This window comes from Pipra filicauda, unplaced genomic scaffold, assembly GCF_003945595.2.
Source record: "Pipra filicauda isolate LSUMZ 115617 unplaced genomic scaffold, ASM394559v2 scaffold376_size704792_pilon, whole genome shotgun sequence".
Lineage (NCBI taxonomy): Eukaryota > Metazoa > Chordata > Aves > Passeriformes > Pipridae > Pipra > Pipra filicauda.
In genome coordinates, this window is record NW_024104505.1 from 501674 (window position 1) to 526874 (window position 25201).

Here is a 25201-nt window from a genome sequence, read left to right on the forward strand (position 1 = left end):
GGCACCAATGCAGATTAAGAAGTCCCTGAAGAAGCCCTGGTGGGTTGCCCTGAAGGCACACAGTTACAAACACCTGCAGATTTGCAGCATGAACTGGATCATCAAAATGATGCAGACTTAAAATAAAACAGGAAGTGTTTTCTTTTAACCAAGATCATTTCAGTGACCTTGCTTATACGATGGCCCCACAGTCAGTCACATAAGCATAAACAAAGGGTTGGGTGAAATTCAAAGGCAGAAACTTCTGAAGTGGATTTTTCATGAAAAAGAGAGTTCTGCTCTTACGTTAGAGCTCTAAGAGGCCTCAGCACAGGGTCCCTGTGCAACACTGCCAAGTGTTATCAACCTGAAGACCTCCCAGTCCAGCAGTCACTGATGTTCCTGGGACAGTAAGGGAAGTTATGGGTGCCATTACATATTCCATCCTTAGAATTGGGCCCAGGTCAAACACTTCAATTTGAAAAATTACACAGTAAAAGTACAAGAAACACATTTGCCATTAACAGTCACATATATCTTTCCTTAATACAATCACCTGACAAAGTCACAAGATGGGCATGGACTGCAAGGAACTGCATATTAGCTACATTCTTGCTTTATTACTATGACTCAATTATCCACAGGCTATAAAAACTCCACTATTTCAAATAAAAAGAAGGAAAAGGATTATTTAAGGTGCTCTGAGGTAATGGTATCAAACAATTTAGAGGTAGATATGAGCACTGAAGACATCAAGCCTTTCTGGTGAAGTATATAAAAAAGAGAATTTCTTGATTAAAGGGGTAGCATCATGAAGATTCTTTAGCCTCAGCCCTTACACAATGCAGGTCATAAGCATTTCTGGTCACCAGCCCATCACTTGACATTAATTTTGCTTATCTTCCTGCATTACTGCATCAGACCAGTAAGAATCTCTACAGGACACTCCTATGACAAGCAGAATATCTTTGTGTTTAATGCCACACACAAATCCAAACTAGTGCAGAAAGCATAATAGATTTTCTGTTCTGGATAAATACACTGGACTTCATTACAGGAATTCACTACCAGGATTTAATGTGCTCGCTAAGCAGAAGGTCCTACCCAATCTTATATGAAGCACACAAAGAACTGACAGTACGTTAACATCAAGCTCTGCTCACATCTGGAGGCTTATTACAGGTTTGTTTGCATGGCTGGGGGAGAAGGTCCTCTTATATTTACAAACTTAGTATTTGCATTAGTCTTCAGATGTACTCACCATATTAGATCAGTGAATCCTTTGTGCTGGTGCATGCTGGGAGAGAAGCTGTTTAACATGGAAAGGATGCACTCCAAGTAAAGAAGCTGAAGTTGCCGATTGTCGCTGGCAAAAAGATCCCATTCACATCATATTAAAACAAAGATTATTTAATTTTCTAAAATAACTAAGTTCACTTGAAAATTATACCATACTTTACAGTATTTTATTTATTTTGCTTCTTTCTATCCATTTATAAGGGTGTGATCACCATCATCCCATTTATTTTGTACTGACCACATGCAGTGATCTGCTACTTTAAAAAAAATCTCAGTGAAAAAAAGAGGAAGAATAAAACAGAAGTAACGACTCAAATTCAATCTAAACTTGAAAAGGTAGGAAGCCTTAGAGGAAAAGGAGACAATAGAGGATTTTGAACTTGGATAGTGTCTTCAGATAATCTGAAGCACATTTAGGCTGCTCTCTTCTGGTTATTTTTTCCTCTTTTCTTGGTGACAGCCACAATTGTCAGAAGTCAATGTCTACAGGCAGAAAGTTGCATGATAACATAGCTACCTTTCAGGGCCTTGCCAGTTACTCTGTCAGAACCAAAAATATAAAGGAAACTTCATGAGAAAGCATACTAAAGGACCTGTGGATGCCTGGAACTGATACACTTCTTACAATGTGCCTTAATGCAGATCATCATCATCATCTTGCAGTTGACACTCGCATGGTCATGCATAGGGCATCCCTGCACTCCTGATTTTATTTTCACATATGTTGATACTGATTAAATAATGCTAAGTAAGGCACTCTTCCCTTTCAAATCTTGCTGTAATTAGAGACACTTGTGGGAGAAAGTCTATAGAAAATTTGCACACAGATGTCTGTGCTGTTTCTGGCTCTGTAAGTTCCTGAAAATTGTAGAGCATATAACACTCTATTACTGCCCATAACAACCCCATTTTAAAGTTATGCTCATGCATTTCCAAGTAAGTAGAGTGTATGATATTCCTAAATTTAAGGAATTCTTTGATAAAGCAAATTACTTCAACTGGATAAATGGTGCCTTTCTAAGAAGTATATATTAATTTGTTCTGAATATAGTTTCTGTTAGGTCTTTCCATGGCTCTTGTTATTCTTTCTATGACAGTTGCTTCCAGCCAGAAAACTTCTCCTTTGATAAGTATTTTGCTGCTGTATGGAAGTACCTTACAGGTTAGACTTACTGGAAGCTTTTTAAAGCTGAACAGTGCACAAAGAAGGCAAATTAACTCCTTATTTCAAGCAAGGATTAAATGAAAGCATCATGAGCAATATTTCCTCTAGTAAACACTTTGTTTAACCCCAGCTTTGCTCCCTAATTCCAGAACTACAACAGTACAATCGCATGTATCAATGAAACTCTCAAACTCCAGGTAATAAATTGAAATTATAAACTGAAATAACTCACTTTATGACAGCCTGGAGCTTCTCACAGAGCACAGTGAGGACAGATACAACATCATCACAAAGAGACTCCACTGAAGTACCTCCAAAAAGGATAAAGATCAGAGGCATTACATATGAGCTACTGGATTATAACCTCAATTCACTGCATGGACTTTCAGATCTGGTCAGAGCTTCCAAACAAGGAGCAAGGCTACCAAAATTGACAGAGAAGATGCAGTAGGAAAAGTCCTAAATTAGAAAGTGATCTCCACAAAATGCAAAAGCAGCAGTATTAAATCCAGAGAGAGCATTGATTGCTTACATGCATTTACAGAAGATTAGCTGAAATCCAATTCAGATAATAGAATAAGTATACAATTGAATAATAAAAAAGGCTCCAGTATTTCTACATGGCAGCCAATTGCTGTATCTCTCCCTGCAGTTTGTCTCTCCTATACAGCTTCTGGTGTCTGACCAGGTTCTGATCTTAAAAGAAGATGCTTGTGCTCTTCAAAGATTTTAGCCTCCATTCACACAAGTTCTGTAGAAATCCTGTGAGAAGGTCAAAACCAGGGATTATTTTTATCTATCAGAGAACATGTTGAAAGTTAAGCCAGAATGGGAGTAGAAAAACATTCTCCTGTAAAATAATTATTTGGCAAGTGTAAGCACACCTCCAATAGTGATGTGCTTTCAAAAGCAGGCATTATAAAAACAGTATCTTTGGCCTGAAATATAGTAACGCAATCATTTACAGGTTCCACATCCTACTCCATGAATCTCTTTCAATTTAGGAAGTAAAGCCACTTACTAGAACTTTCTCCAGAACACTGAAACTCCTTAATTACAGAAGTTAGCATCTTGAAACAATAATTTATTACAACGTTGAATGTAATGCTGTTACCATGGTCCAAATGAAGACAGAACTGAATATACCAGGAGCTAACAGGGCTGTCTCAGTTCTTACCACATCAAGAACATCAAGCTATGGAGAAGGTACAAAAACCTGAAGGTGCAATTCCCATGACATCAAACCGCACTGTGTTGATGAAAGGAAAGTTAAGAATAAAAAAGCTGGAGTGTAAGGAGTCACTAAAAAAGTGTTACAAGTACCTTGACTCTTGAATTTTTGCAGGGTGTCATGGTTTTCAATTGTCTGTTAAGGAAAGACAAAGGTGGTGTAATTGGTGCAAGGAGCAGAAAAATACCATAGAAGCAATACTTTGACAGCAGAGCTTTCTCAACAAATTCGTGTCCTCTGTCTGTTCTGGGTTTTTTGTTTGTTAGGGTTTTTTTAAGTGAAGCTTTTGTAAAATGTTTTTAAAAATTCCTTAAGATCTGTTTTAACAGTCATTTAGATTTAAGAAACTCACATCTCACTGAGCTGAACCAGAATTTCTAACTTCTTAAGGGATTTTCTACACCTAAAACAACTTAGTAATAACTAGGCATGTAAGTCGCATTGAAAATAACTAAGAGGAAATCATAGTTTAGACTTCACAAAGTACTTAGAAACCAAAATCAATTGAGAATTAGAGAGTTTAGAACATTGGCATTGTTATTGTTACAGTACCAACAGAATTAATGGCAGTCAGGAAATGGAAATGACCTCTTACATCATGCGGTGTGGTATAGGATTCTTCCCATTAGTGCACAAAGGGGTCAAGCCAAATTCTTCTCTCAAGCATCAATAACAAACTGCCAGGTATTAAATGCAGCTCTCATATGCTTTTACCTAGTCCTCAGCTAAGAAAAGAACTAACAAATTGAAGACCCAAAAACTAACAAAATTTGTAGACCCAAACTGAAGTTTCAAAACTACTGGTTGTATTTGTTTGTGTGGGGTTTTTGGTAAATATTTTGGCTAGTAAAATGAACCTACTTAGCTCAAACAGAAGACAAGTTTACTTAAACTGAGCAATTCTGGTCTGCAGCTGCTCAGTAGGATAAAAGCAATCTAGTCTACTAATCCAAAATAGAAGGGATTGTCTTAACCCAAGACAGATGTAAGGAAAATAATCTGCACAACTACAGTCCTTAAAATTTCCTAATACATGGAAACTGACTTTTACAAATAGTACTTTTTGGACCATATGATATTAAGGAAAGCAGCACTAACGAATGTAAAAAGTCAATGTAAATCCATGCGTACCCAGAATATTTACAGTTTCACCAAAAATGTGCTGGGATTTCACTCAAAAAGCTCTTATGGATTCTAATAATGCAATAAATAGAATTATTTTTGTTTTGCTAACAACCAAGCAAAGAATTTCATGAGTTTAAAATTATCTTCTATAAAAAAAAGTAGAAGAAAAACCTCAATTACACTTTCCTTAGTTGAGAATTTTTTTTCTTTATGTAAATATTTGTCATGCAAAAACTTTTAGCAGAAGGATTTCAATGAATCTTAGGAAAAGAAGCAAAGAAAACAAAAGAATGGAAAAGGCCAAGGCAGTCTGATGTCAGAACAAAGCCTCTTTTGTTTAATGGAACGGGGAAAAAAAAAATTAAAAAAAATAAAAATCAGCCAACCAGAGCTGACAATGTGAGAGCTGAGTTTCCAATAGATTGCTCTGAGCCAGGCAGAGTCGAAGCCCAAAAAAAAGCTTTTAAACAGGATTAATTGCAGAAGTGTCAAATAAAAGCCATAAGGCACAACAAACCAGTACAACACACTGCATTCAGAGAAACAAAAAGGTATGCAGCCATGGACATGGAACCATTTGTTGATGCCAGAAGGCTCACCATGTTTTCTTGCTTTTGTCGTAACTGTAAAGTCAAGTCACTCAACATTTGGCTGAGGGTTGCCCGCACAGCGGTGTTAATGCTCCGCTGGTGACAGCTAGATACATATGTCTCAATGCAAACCTGATAAGGAAACAAGATAGTAGTACAAAGATATGAACTGTAACTTACCAGTAACACATTTTAGGAGGTATCGATACCAAGGTCTCTCGCATGCAGATAGTCAGCCTTCCTTACTATTGCTTTATTAGCACATTAGAAGTTTTCAGCAGTATGAAAAACCAAGTAAGTAGTATCTAGAAGCAGCATGCAATTCATCAGTCTCATAGCTGCAAGAATGGTAGGGCAAAACTGGAAAAGTCTCCTGTCAAATACAAGTGATTTTGGCACTTGCCTTGCTCTGTAGATAATTCATTAAATGTGGATTTGATTGTTCATTTCTTGATACTTACTTGTAACCAGCCCCTGCAAGTCTATGTCTGCAATGTAAATATCCCCCAATTTTTCAACTTTTCTTGAATACAAACTATATCTTGAGTGATTCAAGACATCACACATGGAAGCTCTTGCCTTATTTTCCCTTTCTCAACTAAACAGGGAGAGAGAATCCCAGAGGTTTTCAAATGTATGTATGTTGCTCATTATCTCATGCAAGAAATACTATGCAAATGAGAACCTGAGACTGATTATCTTCTTTGACAACACAGTAGAATGGGTTAGTTGTATGCATTTGCAGCATATAAGGGACCAAACTGACAGAATGTCTCATTCTTATTGCCCTTTTTTGAGGTTCTAAGATCCCCCCAGATATTAAAAGGATTTATTTAGTTTAAGGTCAGTGATGAAGATGGTCTTCTAAGTTAAAAGAAGGCCTGGACCAACTCTGCCCATCATTCAGCTATCACCTGAACTCCAATGAACAAAAAAAACCCTAAAAGCCCGTTAACCATGTACAGCCCTTTGCAGAGGCCAAACCATTCCAGTGCTGCTGAGATCATTCTTTCAAGCTGTAAGTTTTCTTCTAGAGTACCTGAATTAATTGATGAAATACCATTCTTAAAGGTAGGCTGACTTTCTGGAAAGAACATGGTTGATATCTCCTTCTTCTCTCCCCTCCCCACGTGAGCTAGTAAGCAACAATACTGTCCACTTGAGCTCCAATCTTACAGAAGGCCTGTGCTCTAAATGGCTGGGCAAGGTACCTTTTGAAAAGTCATTGATGAAGAAGCATCAGTAAAAATGCGAGAGCTCAGGGCTCCAAAGAGGCGTGTAATGGACATTTTGATAATTTCATGCATTCGGGGACTTCCAGCTCTATGGCATGCAAAACACAACTAAGGGCAAAACACAGAAGGGTTAGCTAATGAAACACAACAGAGTCAAACAAAACAAACCTCCAAAAGGTACAGGGGAGTAACAGATACGCACATAAAAACAAGAAACAGCATGAACTAAATTTTCTTGCAGGTGTCTATGCAAGCATGGGAAGGTGCCCAGGGGAAGGTTTAGTTTATTTTTAATACTAATAATCTATTTTCAATACTAATAGTACTTAAGCCACAAATGATAGTACTCTTCATGTTGGATGCTTTCTTAATTTAAAGCTGATAAGGTTCAGAAAGATTTGGAATGCCATTATTTTGTACATGTGAATTGCAAATGATCAGGCAGTGCAAAATGGCTAGACTGTAGCTTTGTTTTTCAGAGATAGTCCTCACAGAGGACTATCAGTTGTAACTATCAGTTACAAACGCAGTACCTTTCCAATTCTGCAGTGGCCCCACTTTGCTACAGAGTACTAGTACTACTTTGCTACAGAGGCTAGGAAAAGGGACTAGGGGACTGACTTGGAAAGAAATGTCAAATAGCATGGGCACTGGAACAGAAAGCTCCTTTTGCCACCTTTCCCTTAGAGCAAGTCAGAAGGTTAACCAAATGCTAAACTGAGAAATTATTTTCTGTTTCCTACTGCTTATTCATTGCAGAATTCAGATACAAAGGCACAGTGATTCCAGCTGTTAAAGTCTTTGCCTTACCTAAAACCTGGGCAGGAAGAAGCATGTATGTGCCTGGTAAGATTTGCTATTTAGAATGACCTAGGCATTCACTGAGGCAGTACTTTCTCAAGGAGTGTGGGGAAAATAACTGTACCTCCAAACACTCCAAATAGAAACATGAACACTCTGTATTACAGCTTGTTCCAATTCACTGAAGGAAATGAGTTTCGTTTGCTTTGCTGGTACAACTCATCTGCCTGCTGTTGAGCTCTTGTTCACCATAACAGAAAAGAACCATCACTGTGCTAATTTGTATCAGTACACTAGCTAAGGTTTTTAAGAGCCAGGATAGCCTTTGGGAACGAAAGTGAAGTGCAACTACCAAGAACAGCCGTGTTTAATGTCTGTGAGAGACAACTGCCATTTTCCAGGATGCTTTTTATGAATAACAGCCCTGTTATTATCCAAATTTACACAGAGAACAGAAAATATGATTTCTGATACAGCTTATAGCACACAGAACATAACTGATTGACCGTTTCCCCCCAGTCTTAGGCAGTGTTCTTAAAGATTAAAATCTGAAGGGTTTAGAGTCATCAAATACTTTTCCCAGGAAGTACTTCATTTAAGCTAGAGCTCTTTACCTACAGCAAGGAGATGCACTAAGCTGCATTCATCAACTTTTGCCTTGCATGTTAGAAAGTCCACTGAGAAAAACTGCAGTAGGGGAAGCAATCTGTTTTCTTCAGTTTGGGACACTGATAAAGAGGGTTTAGTAGAACTTAAAGAACTGTGACTTGTTTGAAACACCAATTCAGTTCATCCTTGCTGCAGCGTCATAGGCAAACCTTACTGTCTCACCTAGCCCGAAGAGAAACCAAAGCTGTGCTAATCTGGAACGATTACTACCTTTTTTTCTCCTGTATATGTCATATACACGAACTGTGGACTTTTAAAGCCCATTTGTTACAAAATAGAAGCTGTTTTCTTCAGTTCCTGGTTATCTCTACAGACCCATTCTCAGCTTCCCGTAGAACAATGCAAGGACAATTATATTCTTAAACTTGGAAAGTACTGTAATATCCAGGTAAATTGAGCTACTTTCACATGGGATTTTTCTTTTTTTACAAAAGTCCCACCCACAATAACAAAAACCTGAGAAGGAACAAGTCTCTATATGTCTACGGACACCTGGAATATAGGACATATACATAATCTTTAATTTTTTTCATGGACATTTCCTCTGCCCATACCACGTTAACAATATAATTTTATAATACGTTCCGCACACAACAGTGTGTGCTGCGCAGGAGGAGTAAGCGTTCCTGTGCATCTTCTCTAACCTGAACAAACAACACTGTGGCTTGCTACAAAATGTACTAAAAATATCACCCACGTATAAAAGCTTACTTAATATACCTGCAGGTATGTTTTTCTACAACAAAAGATCCTACACAATTTAATTCAGGCTAAAATCTAATGGAATAAAGGGAGTGCAGTGACTAATAGCATCATACATCTACAGGTATGCTTAAATCTTTTACTAAGATGTTTTAGGAAAAAGGCTAACGACACACTGAGGCACTTCTGCTAACATGACACACTATGGCTTATACACCTCTCTTGAGGAAACTTCATTAGTTTTAGACTTGAAGCAGGTAAGAAATCAGCACAGTGCGGTTTTATAAAGAAGAAAAGCAAAGTAAAGTAAATATGAGTAGTAAATGTGCAACACTGTAATATACAATTATGGGTCCATTTCCGAAAGTGCCTTCCCATGCAAGCCCGTCAAACCTGCCCAACTTGCAACTATTTCTTACACTAGAGAATGGTAGTTATGTTTTGGACTGGTTTAATTCCATGTTATGTAAGGAAGTCATGCTGTAGGTAGCAGGGAAAAGTTAAGAGACACAAGCCACAGTATGACAGAGGCACTTACCTCAGCAATCTTCAACACTGAACTCCCATTCAATTCAAATGTAGAGGTATATGTTATACAGAGCAGGACCTTGCAAAAAAAGAGAGAGAGGAAGGAAAAAAATTGTTTCATTGGTTATTGCCTCCCTTTCCCACTCATGTGCCGCAGCTCCTTTCAATTTTTAGAGCAGGCATCAGAAGCTTCTTAGCACCATGTATTACTGGGACAGAGGAGATCCACCTGAGATGCTACATCTGTTGGCCCCAGAGGTAACACCCAATGGATTACTTATTGCTATCTCCTACATATGACCACCAAAGACAACTCAGTGTGAAAGACAATCAACCTAGGCCTTGAGTCACAATCCGTTCATATTTCAACCACAAGTTTTGCATGATTTATAATCAGGCCTTTAATTTATTTCTATTAGTATAACAAAGGAAGAAGGAAAAATGCCTACAAGTTATTACTTAAGAGTCACAGATAGATATGCATTATGTGAGACAAGCCATTAATCACTGCCTGACATGAGGATTTCCCAGCATAGGATATTTCCAGTAAGTGTATTATAGTCATTTGATAATGAGCATCCAAAAACCAATTCATAAGTCCCAATTAATGAGGGGAGGCTTGTCCTGTCTTGAACTCAGCAAGAGGAATAAGAACTAAAAGCCCCATCTAACACCCTACTTCAAAGAGAAGGAGAGTGAGAATGTGATGTCATCTACCACGTCTAGTGGGGCAATGTGGTGAGAGCTGCAGTGCGATGCCTTTAGTATCTGGAGATGTCCTCCCCGTCTCCCTTCCTCCTTTTCAATCCTTCCTTCCTCACAGAAGACAGAGAGTCTGAGCTACTGTTCTCTCTCCTTCAAAGCATAAAATTTACCCAGTGCCAGAATTTATGTTTTGCTTGGTCTGAAATAGTATGAGTTTCCTGGGATAAGTGTACAAGCAAATACCAATCACATTAACACTAATGTTTTGGTCCCTACAACTTCTCAGTCCCTAAAAACTACTGTTCTCTGCTTCACAAGGAAATTAGGGCCATCAGATAAGTTAGCATTACTGATTGTTAGCTACAAGCAAAGTACAGAAGAGTCTGTCCATGGATGAGCGTGACATGTTCCTGGAAAAAGACATATATAACCTTCTTTGCATTTTGAGAGTCAGACTGAAAAGTTTCTACACACTGAAATGCACAACACCTTTACAAATATTTTTCTCATCAGAAAAAAACATATTTCACTACAAGATGTCACACCTTACTCCAAGGTTGTTCGGGGGTTTTTTTGTTTGATTGTTTGCTTCATTTTGTAAATAAAATACCAGTCAGGAGCTTGATCCTATTATTGCAGAAGATGATTTTACTATAAAAAGTGTTCCCAGAAAACTATTGTGTAATGGCAATTTTACAGCTGCCTGTATGTGTTATCTTGCCTTGACTCTCAGTCTTTCATAAAAATAAACCAAATAGTGTGGATAAATACTAGAGGTAATGGCAATAAAAAAAGGCATACTACTCTTCAGAAGTACAATAGTCCTGCATTAGAAACTCTTTTTTAGATATTTAGCATTTACCCTTACAGCAAAGCAAACTTTCTGAGCCAAGTTTCTTCTCCATGGTTTCTCTTTTCTTTGAAATGGGCAAAATGGATTTTCTCATCTTAAAAGTGTTACACAGCCTACCTCAGTATTGCAAGGAGAGATATGAGCTACAGAGCACTTGAACTTGCCAGAGAAATAAATCTAATTCTAACTACAAACGGTTAAGAATGCTGTGCTTTGTACTTCTTATATGAACTCCACAAATGTCTCTGCAATCCATATCATTTACTGGTACATGGACAGGTACCAGTGAGAAGGAACTGTGATACGTCTTTTCCTGTCAACAGAGTAAATTCTACAGAATAACAGAAAAGTAAACAGTCAATTATAATAACTCTTAATAATTTCATTTGGTTAATAACTACATAAGTTATAAGGGCTGTTATTTTCATCTGCTGCTCAGTACATACCTGCGAAATTTAAAACTACAAAGCCAAACAATTTCGTTTGGCATTAACTGGATTCTAAGCTGCTGGCCAGCCTCACAAATCAGCTGTTGGGCCTCACTTTCTCAGTTGTTAATTAACCTGAAATTGTATTGATGTTTCTAATAGTTGTGAGAGCTCAACAGCTGGCTAAAAATATATATTCATTACTTAAGGAAAAAACTGTGATTTATACTCTCCAGACACTGCTATGTAAAACACAGGTGTAGAACACAGTTCAGAAACCGAGAGACAGACAACTCTCACCTCCCACTGACAAATCTCTTCTTACCATGCTAAGAGCCGCAGTGGACAGCCAGGCGCATGACTAATCTTATCCAGTGGTTTGTCTGTCCTGAATTTCCCTACTTATAAAACCTCATTTGCTTCATGGGATTTTCTGCTCTCTTGTCCCATCTTGGCTTTGTAGAGTGTGCTATTATCTAATGCTTTCCAGAGATCGAAACCTGGAAGTCAATATACTACAACACACAGAAGTACGTCAGTTTAGGCGTTCTTTTAAGCCCTTGCTCTTCCAAAGCTCTTCTTCCTCTCCTTTTTTTTTTTTTATTAATTCCCCTCCTTTATAGAGCTGAATTACGAAAAGTTTGCACACACACACATATATATATATATGCCTAATCCTTTCTGTCACAAATGCCAAAAACCTGCAAGTAACAGATGAATGATAGAAAGGTCAGATATCAAGTGCAGTGAGGAAGTGATGATCAAAACCTTGCTATGAAACAAAAGGGAAATTCAGCAAAAAGACTACTAAGTTTTGATTGCTACTTTTTGCAAAAAATAAGATCTGGGAACCTATTAGCTAGAGAAAAGGCATATGATCTGATATAATCAAATGACAGAAGCAAAGTTTATCAGCCAGTATATTCTTAGCTTGCCCCACTGCTATGGTCTTCCCTCACAAGTCATTTGTAAGTTCCAAAACATGGTCTCTGACCAACACACAAAACTGCTCTCAGCTATGATTCCCATCAGCGCTGCTGCAGGGCTCATTTACAGTCTTGGCAATGATCCAGACACTTGCATGTTTTCCCATTTATGTGGAACAAACAGGAAGACAGCAGGCTTCTCTTTTAAATTACAAGATGAAAAACGGGATTAAAACCAAACAAACAAAACCAAACTTAATCATTCAGATCCACTAAGAACACTGAGTCTCCAGATAGTATATCCCATAGGTTGCTTAACTACTCATGACACTAATTCAAACAGTCTGTTTTTTTAAAAAAAAAAATAAAGAAAAGAAAGATAGGCTTTCTTGGGCACTGACATTTTGGTTTTGACACCACTTGTAGGGAAAGCAAAAACAAAACTACAAAGCAATTCCTAGTAACTACAAAGCAATTCCAGTATAAAACAAAATTGAAAATCAGCTTTTACTGATTGGTGTGGACTCTAAACCACATTTTGTTCCTTTTTCTTTTTTTTTAAAGAAGGAATTTATATGACTGTAGAGGTAGTTTCAAAGTCACATAACCCCCAGTATTTTTTACTTGGCTTGCATTATCTTGCAAATGCCTGGATGAGATCATATTTCCATAAATGGTTTATCCATCATGAAAGTATTTATTTTAACTACTTTCAAAGCTCTGACTGTCATGGAACAAGACATACAATTCCTACTCCCTGGAGTCCCAGGGTACCAACTGTAGTATAAAAGCATATGCATGGGTAATTTTCATAATAAGTAGAAACAAAACCAAAAAATCCTGCTTCTGATGCCACAGTGAAGGTGAATTGGCACAAAATGTACAAGATTTGAATCGCAATGTAATTAAACTGACATTACAATATCTATCCATCCTGTACCATGTGCTCTAGGATGATCCTGCTTGAGCAGGGAGGTTGGACCAGACGACCCACTGTCGTCCCTTCCAACCTGAACCATTCTGTGCTTCTGCGTGATCCCATATTTTAAGAGAGATTAAGTGTTCGAGGTCAGGTTGGACAGGGCTTTGAGCAACCTAGTCTAGTGGATGGTGTCCCTGCTCATGGCAGGGTCATTGGAACTAGATGAGTTTTCAGATCCCTTCCAATTTAAACTATTCTATGATTCTATGATCTCTCAAAAAGGGAAAAAGAGGGAATGTTTTTAGATCGTAAGGCTGCTAAGCGTTGCTAGCCAAGTTCCCCAAGTGCTTTGCACATACTTGTAGTATAAAGCAATTGTCGCATTGGAGAGCTTATGGAGGAGGCATGTCAAACAAACACTGTGGTGTACATAAGAAAGCAAGTAGTATCCCCAAGAAAGAGAGAAAAGGTATAAAACTTAACAATTTACAAACAGAACAATTTTGCAGCCACCTCTAATCCCTTCGTGGGATTCATAATAGAAGCCTTTCCTGATTTACTTTACTTGCAGGCTTGTAAACTTGAATACAATGTGTCATGGGGTGATTGCCAAATCCTGCCCCTTAGGGAAAAACTCTAACAGAAGACAAAGCAGGACTACTATCTCATTCAGTAGTTTGACATTTAAAGCAGTCATCTAGTATTTCTGCAAAATAGTTTGGATGGGAGATGTCCTCCTATTGTCAGAATAACTGGAAACCTGCCCATTTTGCACTCTTTGGCCTTGAAGGAAAACAAGGGCAGGAGAAACAAATGTATTAATGAAGTCATGTACACTGTGCCATCGTGTATCCCTGTACAAAACAGCAGATTTTAATGATAAAGAGAGAGTGTGTCTCCTATGAATTAGTAAACCCATAAATGCTGCTCAGCATTATGAATGCATCAGGGCTTCAGACATAAGGACTGTATTTGGTACAGGAGCACCTCACATATCATCAGTAGTGACAAGCTGAATGCTCTGAGAAGACAATGCCCATTTAGTTCACTGGACTAAAACAGAACTTCTGCTGAACACTGTTCATGGTGGTATGAAACCAGGTGAAACTGCTGCTCATGTAGTGCAGTTGTAGAAGGGAAAAAAATTATTTAAGGCTTAATCGATACTTCAGAGTTTTTTACAACACGTGACAGGAGCTTTTATCTTTAGAATTATAGCAACTAAAGGCAGGGAAAATTAAGGAAAAGGTTGACTAGCAGCACTAGGATGGCATTTCCCCCTTTACAGCCTATTTAGGTATACTACATTACTTTATGAATTAGAATATACAAATCTCAGTAAAACAAAACTGAAAAAGGACAAATACCAAACTGAAAAATACCAACAAAAAGTTTAAAGAGTTCCCTAAAAAAAATGAAGTTATTATAATAAAATAATGCATAATGCATATTATAATAATAAAAATGCATCTGTTATCAAAATTATTCAGAAGTATGTCAACACATGGATGTCAGTAAACACAGAGCTGTCAAGGAAAAAAAGACTGGGTATATCCACTGGGTGGAAAATTCTGACATTTATTCTTGACAACAAGAGAATTTTTGGGGCAGGGGAGAGGGAAGACAACTCCCTTGCACTCAGATACATGGAAGGTTCCACCAAAACTGTATCAGGGAGATGTTCTGTGTGGCACTGTACATTAGAACAGCGGATTTAAATTTATTGTTTCAAGTCACTAGACTAACTGGCAAGAAGTTAGCCTGAAGACAACCTAAGAAGTGAGGCTGCACAGGCTGTTTGGCCGGCCAGAAGATTTCACCCTATCCCAGACCATATCCCAATCTGATCCAGAAAAGTGATATTAAAAAGCCAGATAAGCTGGTTTTGTGGTTGCAACACCAACCACTATGGCACATGAAGTTTTGGTATCTTCCTCCTCTCTCACAGAAGACACACATGAGGAGTTCCAGGGAAGAGGACTCAAGGAGCTGGCTGGCAGTGTCAGAACAGCTTATTAGAACACAAGTTTTCTCCTCAGCTGCCCCAGGACTAGACAGGATTAACTGCTATGTAGTGTCAGTGGCCCTCATCATGCACAGCTGTGGCACATCTGGATGTGTATAATACACACATAATATATGTGTATAATTACACACAAAAGCTACGGCAAGTGACCATTCAATGTCACTGTTGTGTGGACAATTTGGCTGGCAGAACTTGGCACTGTCACCACCAGTAACCATTAATGTCTGGCAGCAGGGAAAAGATTAAAAGGCAATATATGAAAGTTAAAGAGTTTCTATATTTGGGTTTGTGAATATACAATGTCTTTCCAGTTAACTTTCTTAATGGTTAACTGGTCTCCAGGTTATTGGTATGTGTCTCAGATCAAAGGAAGTCTGTAAGAACTTGTACTTCCATTCTGGACAGGTGTGAAATTACACTTTCCAGAGCTAGGGACTTGCTACTTTTTGTGCTGATGCCAATGGTTCTGATTATGCCACACCAGTTCCAATGTGACAGAATGAGCACCTTCTCTATCTGAAAACACTTTCATAACCTCATAGTACTGAGACAGCTAAAAGTTTTGCATTGGAATTTCTTCAGGCAAGAAACTAAGCCTAACTTCTATCCTGCAAATCTTTCAAGAGACGTGACCAGCCCTTTGCTTAGATTTTTAAAGCTACATGTCTGCCCAAACCCACAGAGGTTGTTCAGGGATATAAATTCAAGCACAGAAAGGTACTGAGAAAAAATTGGATCCTGGAGAGAGGTTTGATTTTTGAGACACTGCATTCACTACTGACTGGCTTAGGCAGTTTCTATCCAGTATTGATTTGGCCACATTCAGGCCATTACCACTGTCATTCTTTTCATAGAATCATAGAATCAACCAGGTTGGAAGGGACCTCCGAGATCATCAAGTCCAACCCTTGATCCACTACCGCCATGGTTACCAGACCATGGCACTAAGTGCCACATCCAGTCTCATCTTAAAAACCTCCAGGGACGGAGAATCCACCGCTTCCTTTTGCATCCCTTTAGAAGAAAGCTCAGCTATTTAACTTAAGACTGGTTTCTGCTACAGTGACCAGGCACCTAAGAACCAAGGGAGTTCTTTAATCACAGAACTAGGTATTTATCATAGTTCTAATTAACTTGGGAAAGGATGAGCTTATCTTGAAGCACACAAGGTAGGTCACTTAATCCACTGGAATTAACCTGGTTACTTATAACTAAGCACATGAATAAAATAACTTTTAAAAATAACCAGAAAAAAAGAGAGAAGTAAACCCCAGAGAATCTGGTTTTGTAGTTGGCCCACATTACATCAACTTAATTTATGAAAAGCCTAAGCACTAAGAACTCTATTTAGCATTCCTCAGCAGGACTGATCTTAGAAAAGGATCTTATTTGCATGACATTTTGCAAGTCTTTACAGAATCCTCTCTTTAACAGAGCTGATGCTAACACATCTCTGAATTATGGACTGGAAAAAAAAATCAGTTATTGCTTATAAAAGCTTATATCAGGCACTACTGTTACAAGAACTAATGCACATTCAGGCGAAACTTTGTTCTACAAACCTTCAGTATTTTAATTTTTTTTTTCTCATTAATACAGATTTTTAAACCAGTTCAGGATTAAAGCATGCAATTAAAGTTGCATAATGGTTTTTATTTTTTACTTTATTTAAAACATAGTCCATCTCTGCTTAGAACATGACTGGACTGAAATTTATATTGCAAGTAATGTTGAAAAATGTTTGCATTAGTGCAGTGCATAAAATATACTGAGGGGATAAAATGGTGTCTTATTCCAAAATTCTATATTAACTAAAATACATAGATTTACAGCAAGTATCAGCAATTGGATTGCTGATTCCCATCCTGATACTAACAGTCTTCCTTCTCCATTTCCGTTTAGCAGTTATATTTTTACTGCTGCACCAATGAATTTTTATTTTTAATGGGCAGAGAAATCACTGTCTTTACTCCTATATAAAACTATTATGCCATGCCTCAAAGGGGTTGCACAGGGAACAACATAGTTTACATATACCTTTAAATCCAAGTTGTTTCAGTCCATTTTCCTCCTCCATTTGATTTTACAGTTCAGGACAAAGCAGAACAGTTGTAAATTATACTCTACTAAGCATAACCAAACTGTATGTGGAAGGATATATTTCATAAATATTAACCTTAAAACAATGAGACCATATAGATCTGCAAGAGTTTATTACAGTGATCAGCTCATTTACTAGTATTCAAGAAAAAGTTGCAGAATATAATCATCCACAAAGGCTGGGATTTTGCAGTTGCATTCTGCCAACATTTTGGATCAGTTTGGAACAACTTTTCAAATACATAATATAAGTTATTCTTTGTGATGGAAGGCAAAAGACCAGCTCAACAGCAACAAAGTTCCTGACAAATTTCCGAAAAAGTTAACCATAAGTTTTGCTTGGTTGCTCAAGCACAATCCAACTTAATTCAATATTTGCATCAGATCAGGACTACCTCCCTGAACCTGTAACAACGTGGATGTGCAGAACCTAAAACAGGTCAACTATAATTGTTAAAAAAACTAAGAACAAAAAACTCCCAAAAACCAATACAAAACCCACCAAAACAAACAAACAAAAACCCTTTCTACAACTCCTTGTAGATCTTCAATAGTGACCTTTTCAAGTTACTAATTTGACACCATAACTGGGGCCTTATCAGTTAGTCACTACAGAAAATAAATTAATAAAAACTAGGATATGACTCAGCACTTTGCATCTTTAAACCATTGTGGTAGCAACCTTGGAAATTGATAATACCCAACCTAAAGACAGTCTGTCCTTACACAAACTAAGTTTAACCACAGAACTCTAATTCAGATTTCAGTTCTGAATATATCTGAAATGAAAATTGAAATCACAAAAAGAGCTGTCTACTATTATTATTGGAGAGTTCCCAAATGCTGTATTAATCGATCAGAGGCAAAGATAAAAGATTGCCTTGACACAGCAGATTTAACAATGGTTGATTAAACCTCATTCATAGATTAAAAAAAACTTCTGGCTGACTCCTCACTGAAAGCCTACAGAAGAAAAATCACTACAATTTTGCCCATCAGCAAGAAGTACACCTAATCCACTAACAAATGCAATTTGGAGTCACTGGGAATAAATTAACCTTTACTAAATGAAATAGCTGTTCATCATGGACAATAGATAAATAACCAGAACTAGAAGAGTCTTCTCTCTCTCAAGCCACTCTGGAAGATTCGAAACAATCCTCAAGTCTATTCAAAACTCACTACAAGTAGAGTAGCTACAACTCAAATGTGTGAAGTCTTCTCAGAGGTAATAAGAAACAACACTTGCAAGCTTCACTGACAGAAATATAGTATATATTCATAACATGTCCAGCATATCATAACCCCATTAATTAAAACAGTGAAATAAAGCAAAAATATTTGAAAACCCACCAAATTAGAAAACTGGAGTTTCTTTCACGAAAGGTCATTATTCTCTTTCATGCTTGAAAATTTCAGTCTTGCAAGCAGTAAATTTCTTGGGAAATCTGGGCAAACAGAACTGACATGCACTGAACTACATGACAAAGTTTTATCTGGGACTGAAGAAAACAAAAGGATGCAGTAGAAAGGGAAATTTTAAATGACCAATCATGCCCTTTTTTTTAAGAACAACCTGTTTACTGTTAGTTTCCATTACATTACAGTGTATCTGGTTTCTCTGGAGAACTTATTTCTGTGTGAGGACTCATCTACTAATTTGCAATTATTTATTAAACTTGTTTTTGTTGTTATTTGAGAATAATGTTCTCACGGATAGAGAAGAATGGCATTATTAAGAAAGTTGTCAGCTTATAAATGAAAGGGACCATAACATTAGTGAGAATAAAGGAAAAAGAAAAAAAAAAGAAGAAAAAACCCCAAACAAACAGTCCCTGTTGTTTTGGTTTCCTTCCATACTATCCACTTCCTTCATATTTGATTTCATCTGCTTCGCTGCCACAGTTACATTCAAAGCTGAATTCCAGTTTTTCCAGGAGCCTTTCAAGAAGGAAATGCATTTTAGGGTCAGGGTTACTGACGAAAAATTACCAAAAAATCACAGTGAGAAAAAAAAAAAAATCACAGAATTGTTGAGGCTGGAAGGGACTACAATCCAGAGACTTAGCTATAGATTAGTTTCCTAGTTTCCTTTTTCCACTGCCAATCTGACAATATCTGATTGTGCTTTTGCCAATACTATATGTGTTCCTGCAAGCAAAGGCCTAATACCATGAAGCAGAAGTACTTCAGCCATTTTAAAAACATCTGAAACCAGAATTTAAAAGCATCAAGCCAGGGAAAAAAAAAAAAATCAGAATCCCCTGAATCCACAGCCAAACCCAAATGCATGATATTAATCCTCAATCTGGAAATCATCCCCTTTCCTCTGCAGACTGTCTATTTGCTTGTTCGTCCAGTGCTTCAGGTCAACAAAATGTCCTACTCATCGACATGATGAGTATATAGCCTTGCATTTCACTCAATTATAACATGGTACCATGTCACACAATGAAATTCTTCCCACTTCTGGGCCAGTCATATTGCATGACTGTGTTCATCTAAGGAAAGTGCTAAATTACTGTCCCCCTGATTTTTTTCTATACATCTGTAACTCTATAAATAAAGCAGTGAGTCACTTTGGTATCTCACTGATAAAACACTGAATTTGATTAGTGATCAATATATCTCTTCCTCCATGAATATTGTAATGAAAATATACAAGTATAAATATTTAGATTATTCTGTTTGAAACTGCAGTTAAGCTATTGATGTATTACAAGAAGAACATCAGCAAAGTACTGTATGATTGTGTGATTTTCCCTTCCATTGATACAGTCAGTTGAGTATAGTAAAAACACAAACTGGTAATACATATATTAGAAGGCTCCTCAGTCTGACAGCAAAGTATCATGGCAACAGCAAAGGAGAATACTGAAGTGGCCTTGTGTCAGATACACTGTTCCCTTTGGTCATACCTTCTGGATTTCCTGTTTTTGCAGTATCTTGTAATATAAATTAAAGCACTAAATAACCTCAGTTTAGTCCCCAGTCTGGAAATACTAATAAATCTCTCCCATAAAACACATCAGAGGTACAGAGAAAACACATGTGGCATAGAATACACACACCACATAGTCATTGAGGTATTATAAAGAAATATTTGGCTCAGCAGTTAAATAACATGCAAGTCTGAATGCAAAATTTATATACACCAGACAGTTTGCTCTGGTGTGTGGCAAATCAAATCCAGTTAGTACACCTGTGTTTGTTATAGGTGTCTATTCGTGTCGAAGAGAAACCATAGCCTTTCCCTCTTCCCCACTGAAAAGACCACTCCCTTCTTTTGGGCATAAAAGTGCTGTTGACATAAGAATTACACAGTGCCTAGTAATAACAAGAGTGTCCTACAAGAAAAAATAAACAAAGATGTCACAGTATCATTTCTACTCTGGAAATCCAAGGGGGGAATTTCCCCACATAACCATTCTATACGAAATCTCTACAAGAAAGGTGCAATCCACAACTGGTATTTTAGAAGAACTAGAGATACCGACAGCAGTCCCTAACCTGGAATTTAGTTTAATATTTGCTTATTACAAAAAGTAAAATTCCACTTTAAATCAAAGTTCATAAAAACGGTAAGAGGTACCTCACCTAACACAGTGGAGAGAGATATTGCAAGAGGGGAAGGCTTTGAGTTCTTGACAACTGCATTTGGGCAGCATAAATCTTCCCTGGCTGCCCAGGATGCACTCCAGCACAGTCCCCAGCCCTGGCCCTTAAGTCTGAACATTGTTGGCATGCTGGTTTTGTGATCCTCCAATCTGGGAATCTGCTGAGCATGCCATGACACTCATCCTTAAAAATAAAGAGAATTTGGTACCTAGCCATAAATTAGTCAGTGCCCTTCCACTTTTACAACAGTGGCCTAAACGGTTTGCTTTTCTCAGTGCCAGAAGAGGTCCAGCTAGCACTCCTCTCCATTTATTTACAACAACCCTTACAATTACTCTATTCCATTGTTGTCTACTGCTGGCCCTTTATAATAACATTTATCACGTTCCAAAAGTGTGTCAAGCGAGGCAACTAATCGCACTTACACCTCTCTCCTGTGTTCTCCCTCCCACTGCCAATTCCAACTTGCAGCAATCTGAATGTGAAAACCTTTACAGAATGCTCTCCTCAGACAATCAAATCCTTTCACACCTCCATCTGTAATACACGTGGGTGACAACAAATCATTAAAATAAATATTCAAAATATTTGTTTTGGATAGTGTGTGAAGCGTGACTTTCTGGTGTACTCTTACTGGGAATAACAGGAGATATTCTGGATAGGATTAGAAAAAAAACCCAAACACACATATTTAAGTGATTCAGGAGCTTACCAGCAAATTGCAGTGAAGTACTACTGCACATCTACTTTCACATTGATTTTGCATGAATAAAGTCTTCTGTGTAACTTTTGATGGTTGCACTCTTAATACCTGTGAGATTGGTACAACTGTGCAGCAAGTCGCAAAGAACTAGGTCAGTATCACAGCTGATCCAGTTTCACACAAACTTGCTCACACTCAGGAGTGTCTAATATCTATCTGCACTAGATAAAGGTATATTTAATCTCCTCCAGATGGAATAACACAGTCTGATGTACAATCATATGGTGCCTTGAGGACACATTTTAGCAGATCCAGGGATATAAACACATTGCTGAGACCAGCTGCTAGAAAACTCCCTGAAGGCTTTAGCCATTCATCCGGCCTGCATTAGTTACAACATTTTCAAGTGTTGCAATGGCATCTGTAACCTTCAGGTTACAATGTAAAGAGATGTCCGCTGATTTGACTTTCAGGCAAGGCTCAAATCCACTGTCTTTGAGTTTTAATTGTCCTGATTATAATATGTTTTGGTCCTCTGCTTTCTTCAAATATTTAAGTCAATAGAATTTTGCTTTGTTCTCAGGATGTAAAGTTGTAGCCTGATTTTACCATGCATGCATTTCACTGTGCTTTTAGCCAGAAAACATTTGTACATCAAGATTTCGCTCAGTGAAATTATGTTCCCTTTTCTCTTTTGTGCCCAAACAGAAACTGAAAAAAAAAAAAAAAAAAGGAAAAAAGAAGTGTACATAAATACAATGTTTTGGCTTAGGTTTTCTGTGGTTAAAAGTTTTGAAGGTTTCTCAGTTCTTTTTTTTGGCTTCTCACATATCAAGACAATTTGAGAAGATAGGTTCACATAACTGTAGCAAAATACAGTGCTCACATTCTTAGTGTAGGGGCAATTTCTGACAGATGTATGCCAGTACTTTCAAATTAACAGTATGCATGCAGATAACAAATCTGCAACACTCAAGAATGTAAAAAAAGCAAATTGCAAAAAATTAATGCATAGCAAGAGACCTGTTGGTTCAGTACTGCTAATTCTTAACTCTTCCCCTTTCCCACTTCAGAGACAAAAGAGGCAGGAAAGAGGCATGCTGGGTTAGGAATGTAGATCTGAGTGTCATAGTTAAAACTGTACACAGAAACCTGCTCCATAAAACAGGTAACAGTCCACTCAAATACTCCCTTTTTTCTGCTGCTAGGCTCACCCTTCTGCATGTTATGACACTGTGGGCATATTCCACCCAAGTAGTAACCTCTAGTGCTAAAGAGTACAACTAGTACAGAACAGTTTCAGAGTGGATAACATATGTTCATTTGAACAAAAATGTCACATGCAAGAAACAAAATAGCTAGTCTATGTACTTAGAAGTAAAGAACGGTCAAGGAGTAGTTCCAAATGTATCACTCAGTTTTAGGTATTATGAACATGCAAAAAGGACCAGCAGGTTCGTTCCAAAGTGGTTTTCAACTGATGATCAGCTATAGCAAACAAACCTTGCAGTACAAAGTTTACACTCAAACATCTGAGAACTGTCCATCATCATCTTGCTTCACACAAATACTACAGTAATTGGAAGTCACTTTTTTATTACAGTACTGGCAAGTCATACAACCAACCCAATGACAGAGCAGGGAAATTTGACATCACCTCCAATCCAAAACAATACCTCCTGGCAGCTGAGCTTCCTAACATGCATACAGGAGAATGCTAAAGCATTTCTAGAAATGGAAGTTTTCCCTGAGTTTACAAAACAATTATTTCCCTTATGCACTGGTACAGTGACATTTTGGTGCTTAAACAAATCGTGCTTCATCATTAGCATTTTACAAAGAGAAAATATAGCTAACTAATTACAAAGCACCTATGCACACACAACACAAAATTACAAGCCTGAACAGCCCACCTCATGACCGCTAAAGCTCAATAACAAACTAACAAATCTGCAAGTCATTTATATGTGCACTCCCATGGAACAGATTGACTGTCCTGTTTCAGTTTGCTAAAACTGGAACCATCAGTGTACTGACTCTTAATATAAACTATCTCCTATTTAATCAGGGAAACACAAACGAAGTAGAAATGAAACCAACCAACATCTGCCACCAGGAAGAAGGGAATCAAATACCGTCATAAAATGAAGATTTCCATGGCAACAGCTAATTTATTTGCTAACCCCAGCATCGATTCATGCGGCCTCTGTTGCAATCACTGATGTGTGTGAAACACTAACCTTCATCACTTCAACTTGCAGGTCTTCATTGAGTGAAGGAGTCACTTTGACGGCATTCAGCATCTGATTAAGCAACTGTTTCTCGTCTGAGTCTGTTTCCACGGATACAAACCTCTCATCAGACAGCAGCTTCTGCAGAGAGAAAATAGCAATGTACAGGTTGAGACAAAATTGCCTCTGCCCAATTCTTCTGTAAACTACTGCAACTAACTTATTAGTGCTTGGTACTACAGAGGTTAGGTTTTTTATGTAAAAATTTTAAATGGTGCCAATAATATAAAATGCAAAAATACAGCAAAACTGGGAGACATGTGCCATGAAGCAGGGGGGGAGCCAACATCTTTTGAGTCAGCTGCCATTCCAGTATCGTCTTTCCCCATCCTATTTCACCAGCGTCCAGAAGAAAGTGGACATCAGTAACTGATAAATCACTGCAAGTAATGCCCTCAGCAAAACATCTCAACATTTTGGAAGTGGGGAGAGAGTGGAACCTTTGCAGCTCCTCAAACCTAAAAACAACAAAAAGCCCCACTCAGGCTAGTATTCTGACATCAAACTAGTGCTATCAGATCCCCTGCCCAGCAGGTGACAGTCACCTATTGTCCCAATCATTCCAATAGGGTACAAGGTAAAGCACAGTGAAGGTGGCACTTCTGATCATGAACAAGATGTGTTTTGCATCATTCAGAAGTTGATTAATAATGAATACAATCAAGTCCTCAGAAGGAAGGATACTGTGAGCAAGTGACTAACACAAACATACACAGGAGTGTGTTCAGTACAGACTGAATGAACTTCTGACTGAATATTTTAGACTGATCAGATTTGCTTTGCCTTGAAAAAGCCAGTATCTGAGCAACTATCAGCATGGTCAGTGGCACTACTTCCTTGGAGTTCTACTAGAAATGCTTCTTCTATTTAGTCTATAACCACCTTCATGGGTGCCTCAATAGTGGCAGGCATCCTGCAGTAGACATACCCACTCGAGTTTTTTCCCAGTTCCCATGTTCTTAGAAACTCCCATGACAGAGCAAAACTACCTTGTCTTAGATCCCAGGAACACAACCTTGCTGTGTCCCAGTGCAGACTTTGTGCAGCCCACTTTACCCTGTACATTTTGCATGACTTTTGTACTGATGCTCCTTCTCAGCTTCAACTCTGTAGCACATTTCACTGGTTCATTCCTTCTTATTTTCTATGCTTGTACTGGTTTTGGCTGGAATAGTTAATTTTCTTCATAGGATCTCACAGAGTGCTCTTCTGGATATGTGACCAAAACAGCATTGATAACGCACTCATGTTTTGCTATTAATGAGCAGAGCTTAGACAGTATCAAGGCCTTCTGTTTCTCAGACT

General features: G+C 37.9%; 1 protein-coding gene across 4 annotated transcripts in view; it reads right to left on the minus strand.

The window, feature by feature from the left end:
* The window catches only part of ARFGEF3 (ARFGEF family member 3), a 90504-nt gene that overhangs the window by 47629 nt on the left and 17674 nt on the right, over nt 1-25201 (minus strand). For all 4 annotated transcript variants that reach the window (XM_027721018.2, XM_027721003.2, XM_027720994.2 and 1 more), the window contains exons 4-9: nt 23846-23977; nt 9335-9403; nt 5399-5521; nt 3767-3809; nt 2676-2754; nt 1241-1345 (exon numbers count right to left, since the gene is read on the minus strand). In XM_027721018.2, the coding sequence (XP_027576819.1) occupies nt 1241-1345; nt 2676-2754; nt 3767-3809; nt 5399-5521; nt 9335-9403; nt 23846-23977 (551 nt within the window). The remainder of the gene's footprint in view (nt 1-1240; nt 1346-2675; nt 2755-3766; nt 3810-5398; nt 5522-9334; nt 9404-23845; nt 23978-25201) is intronic.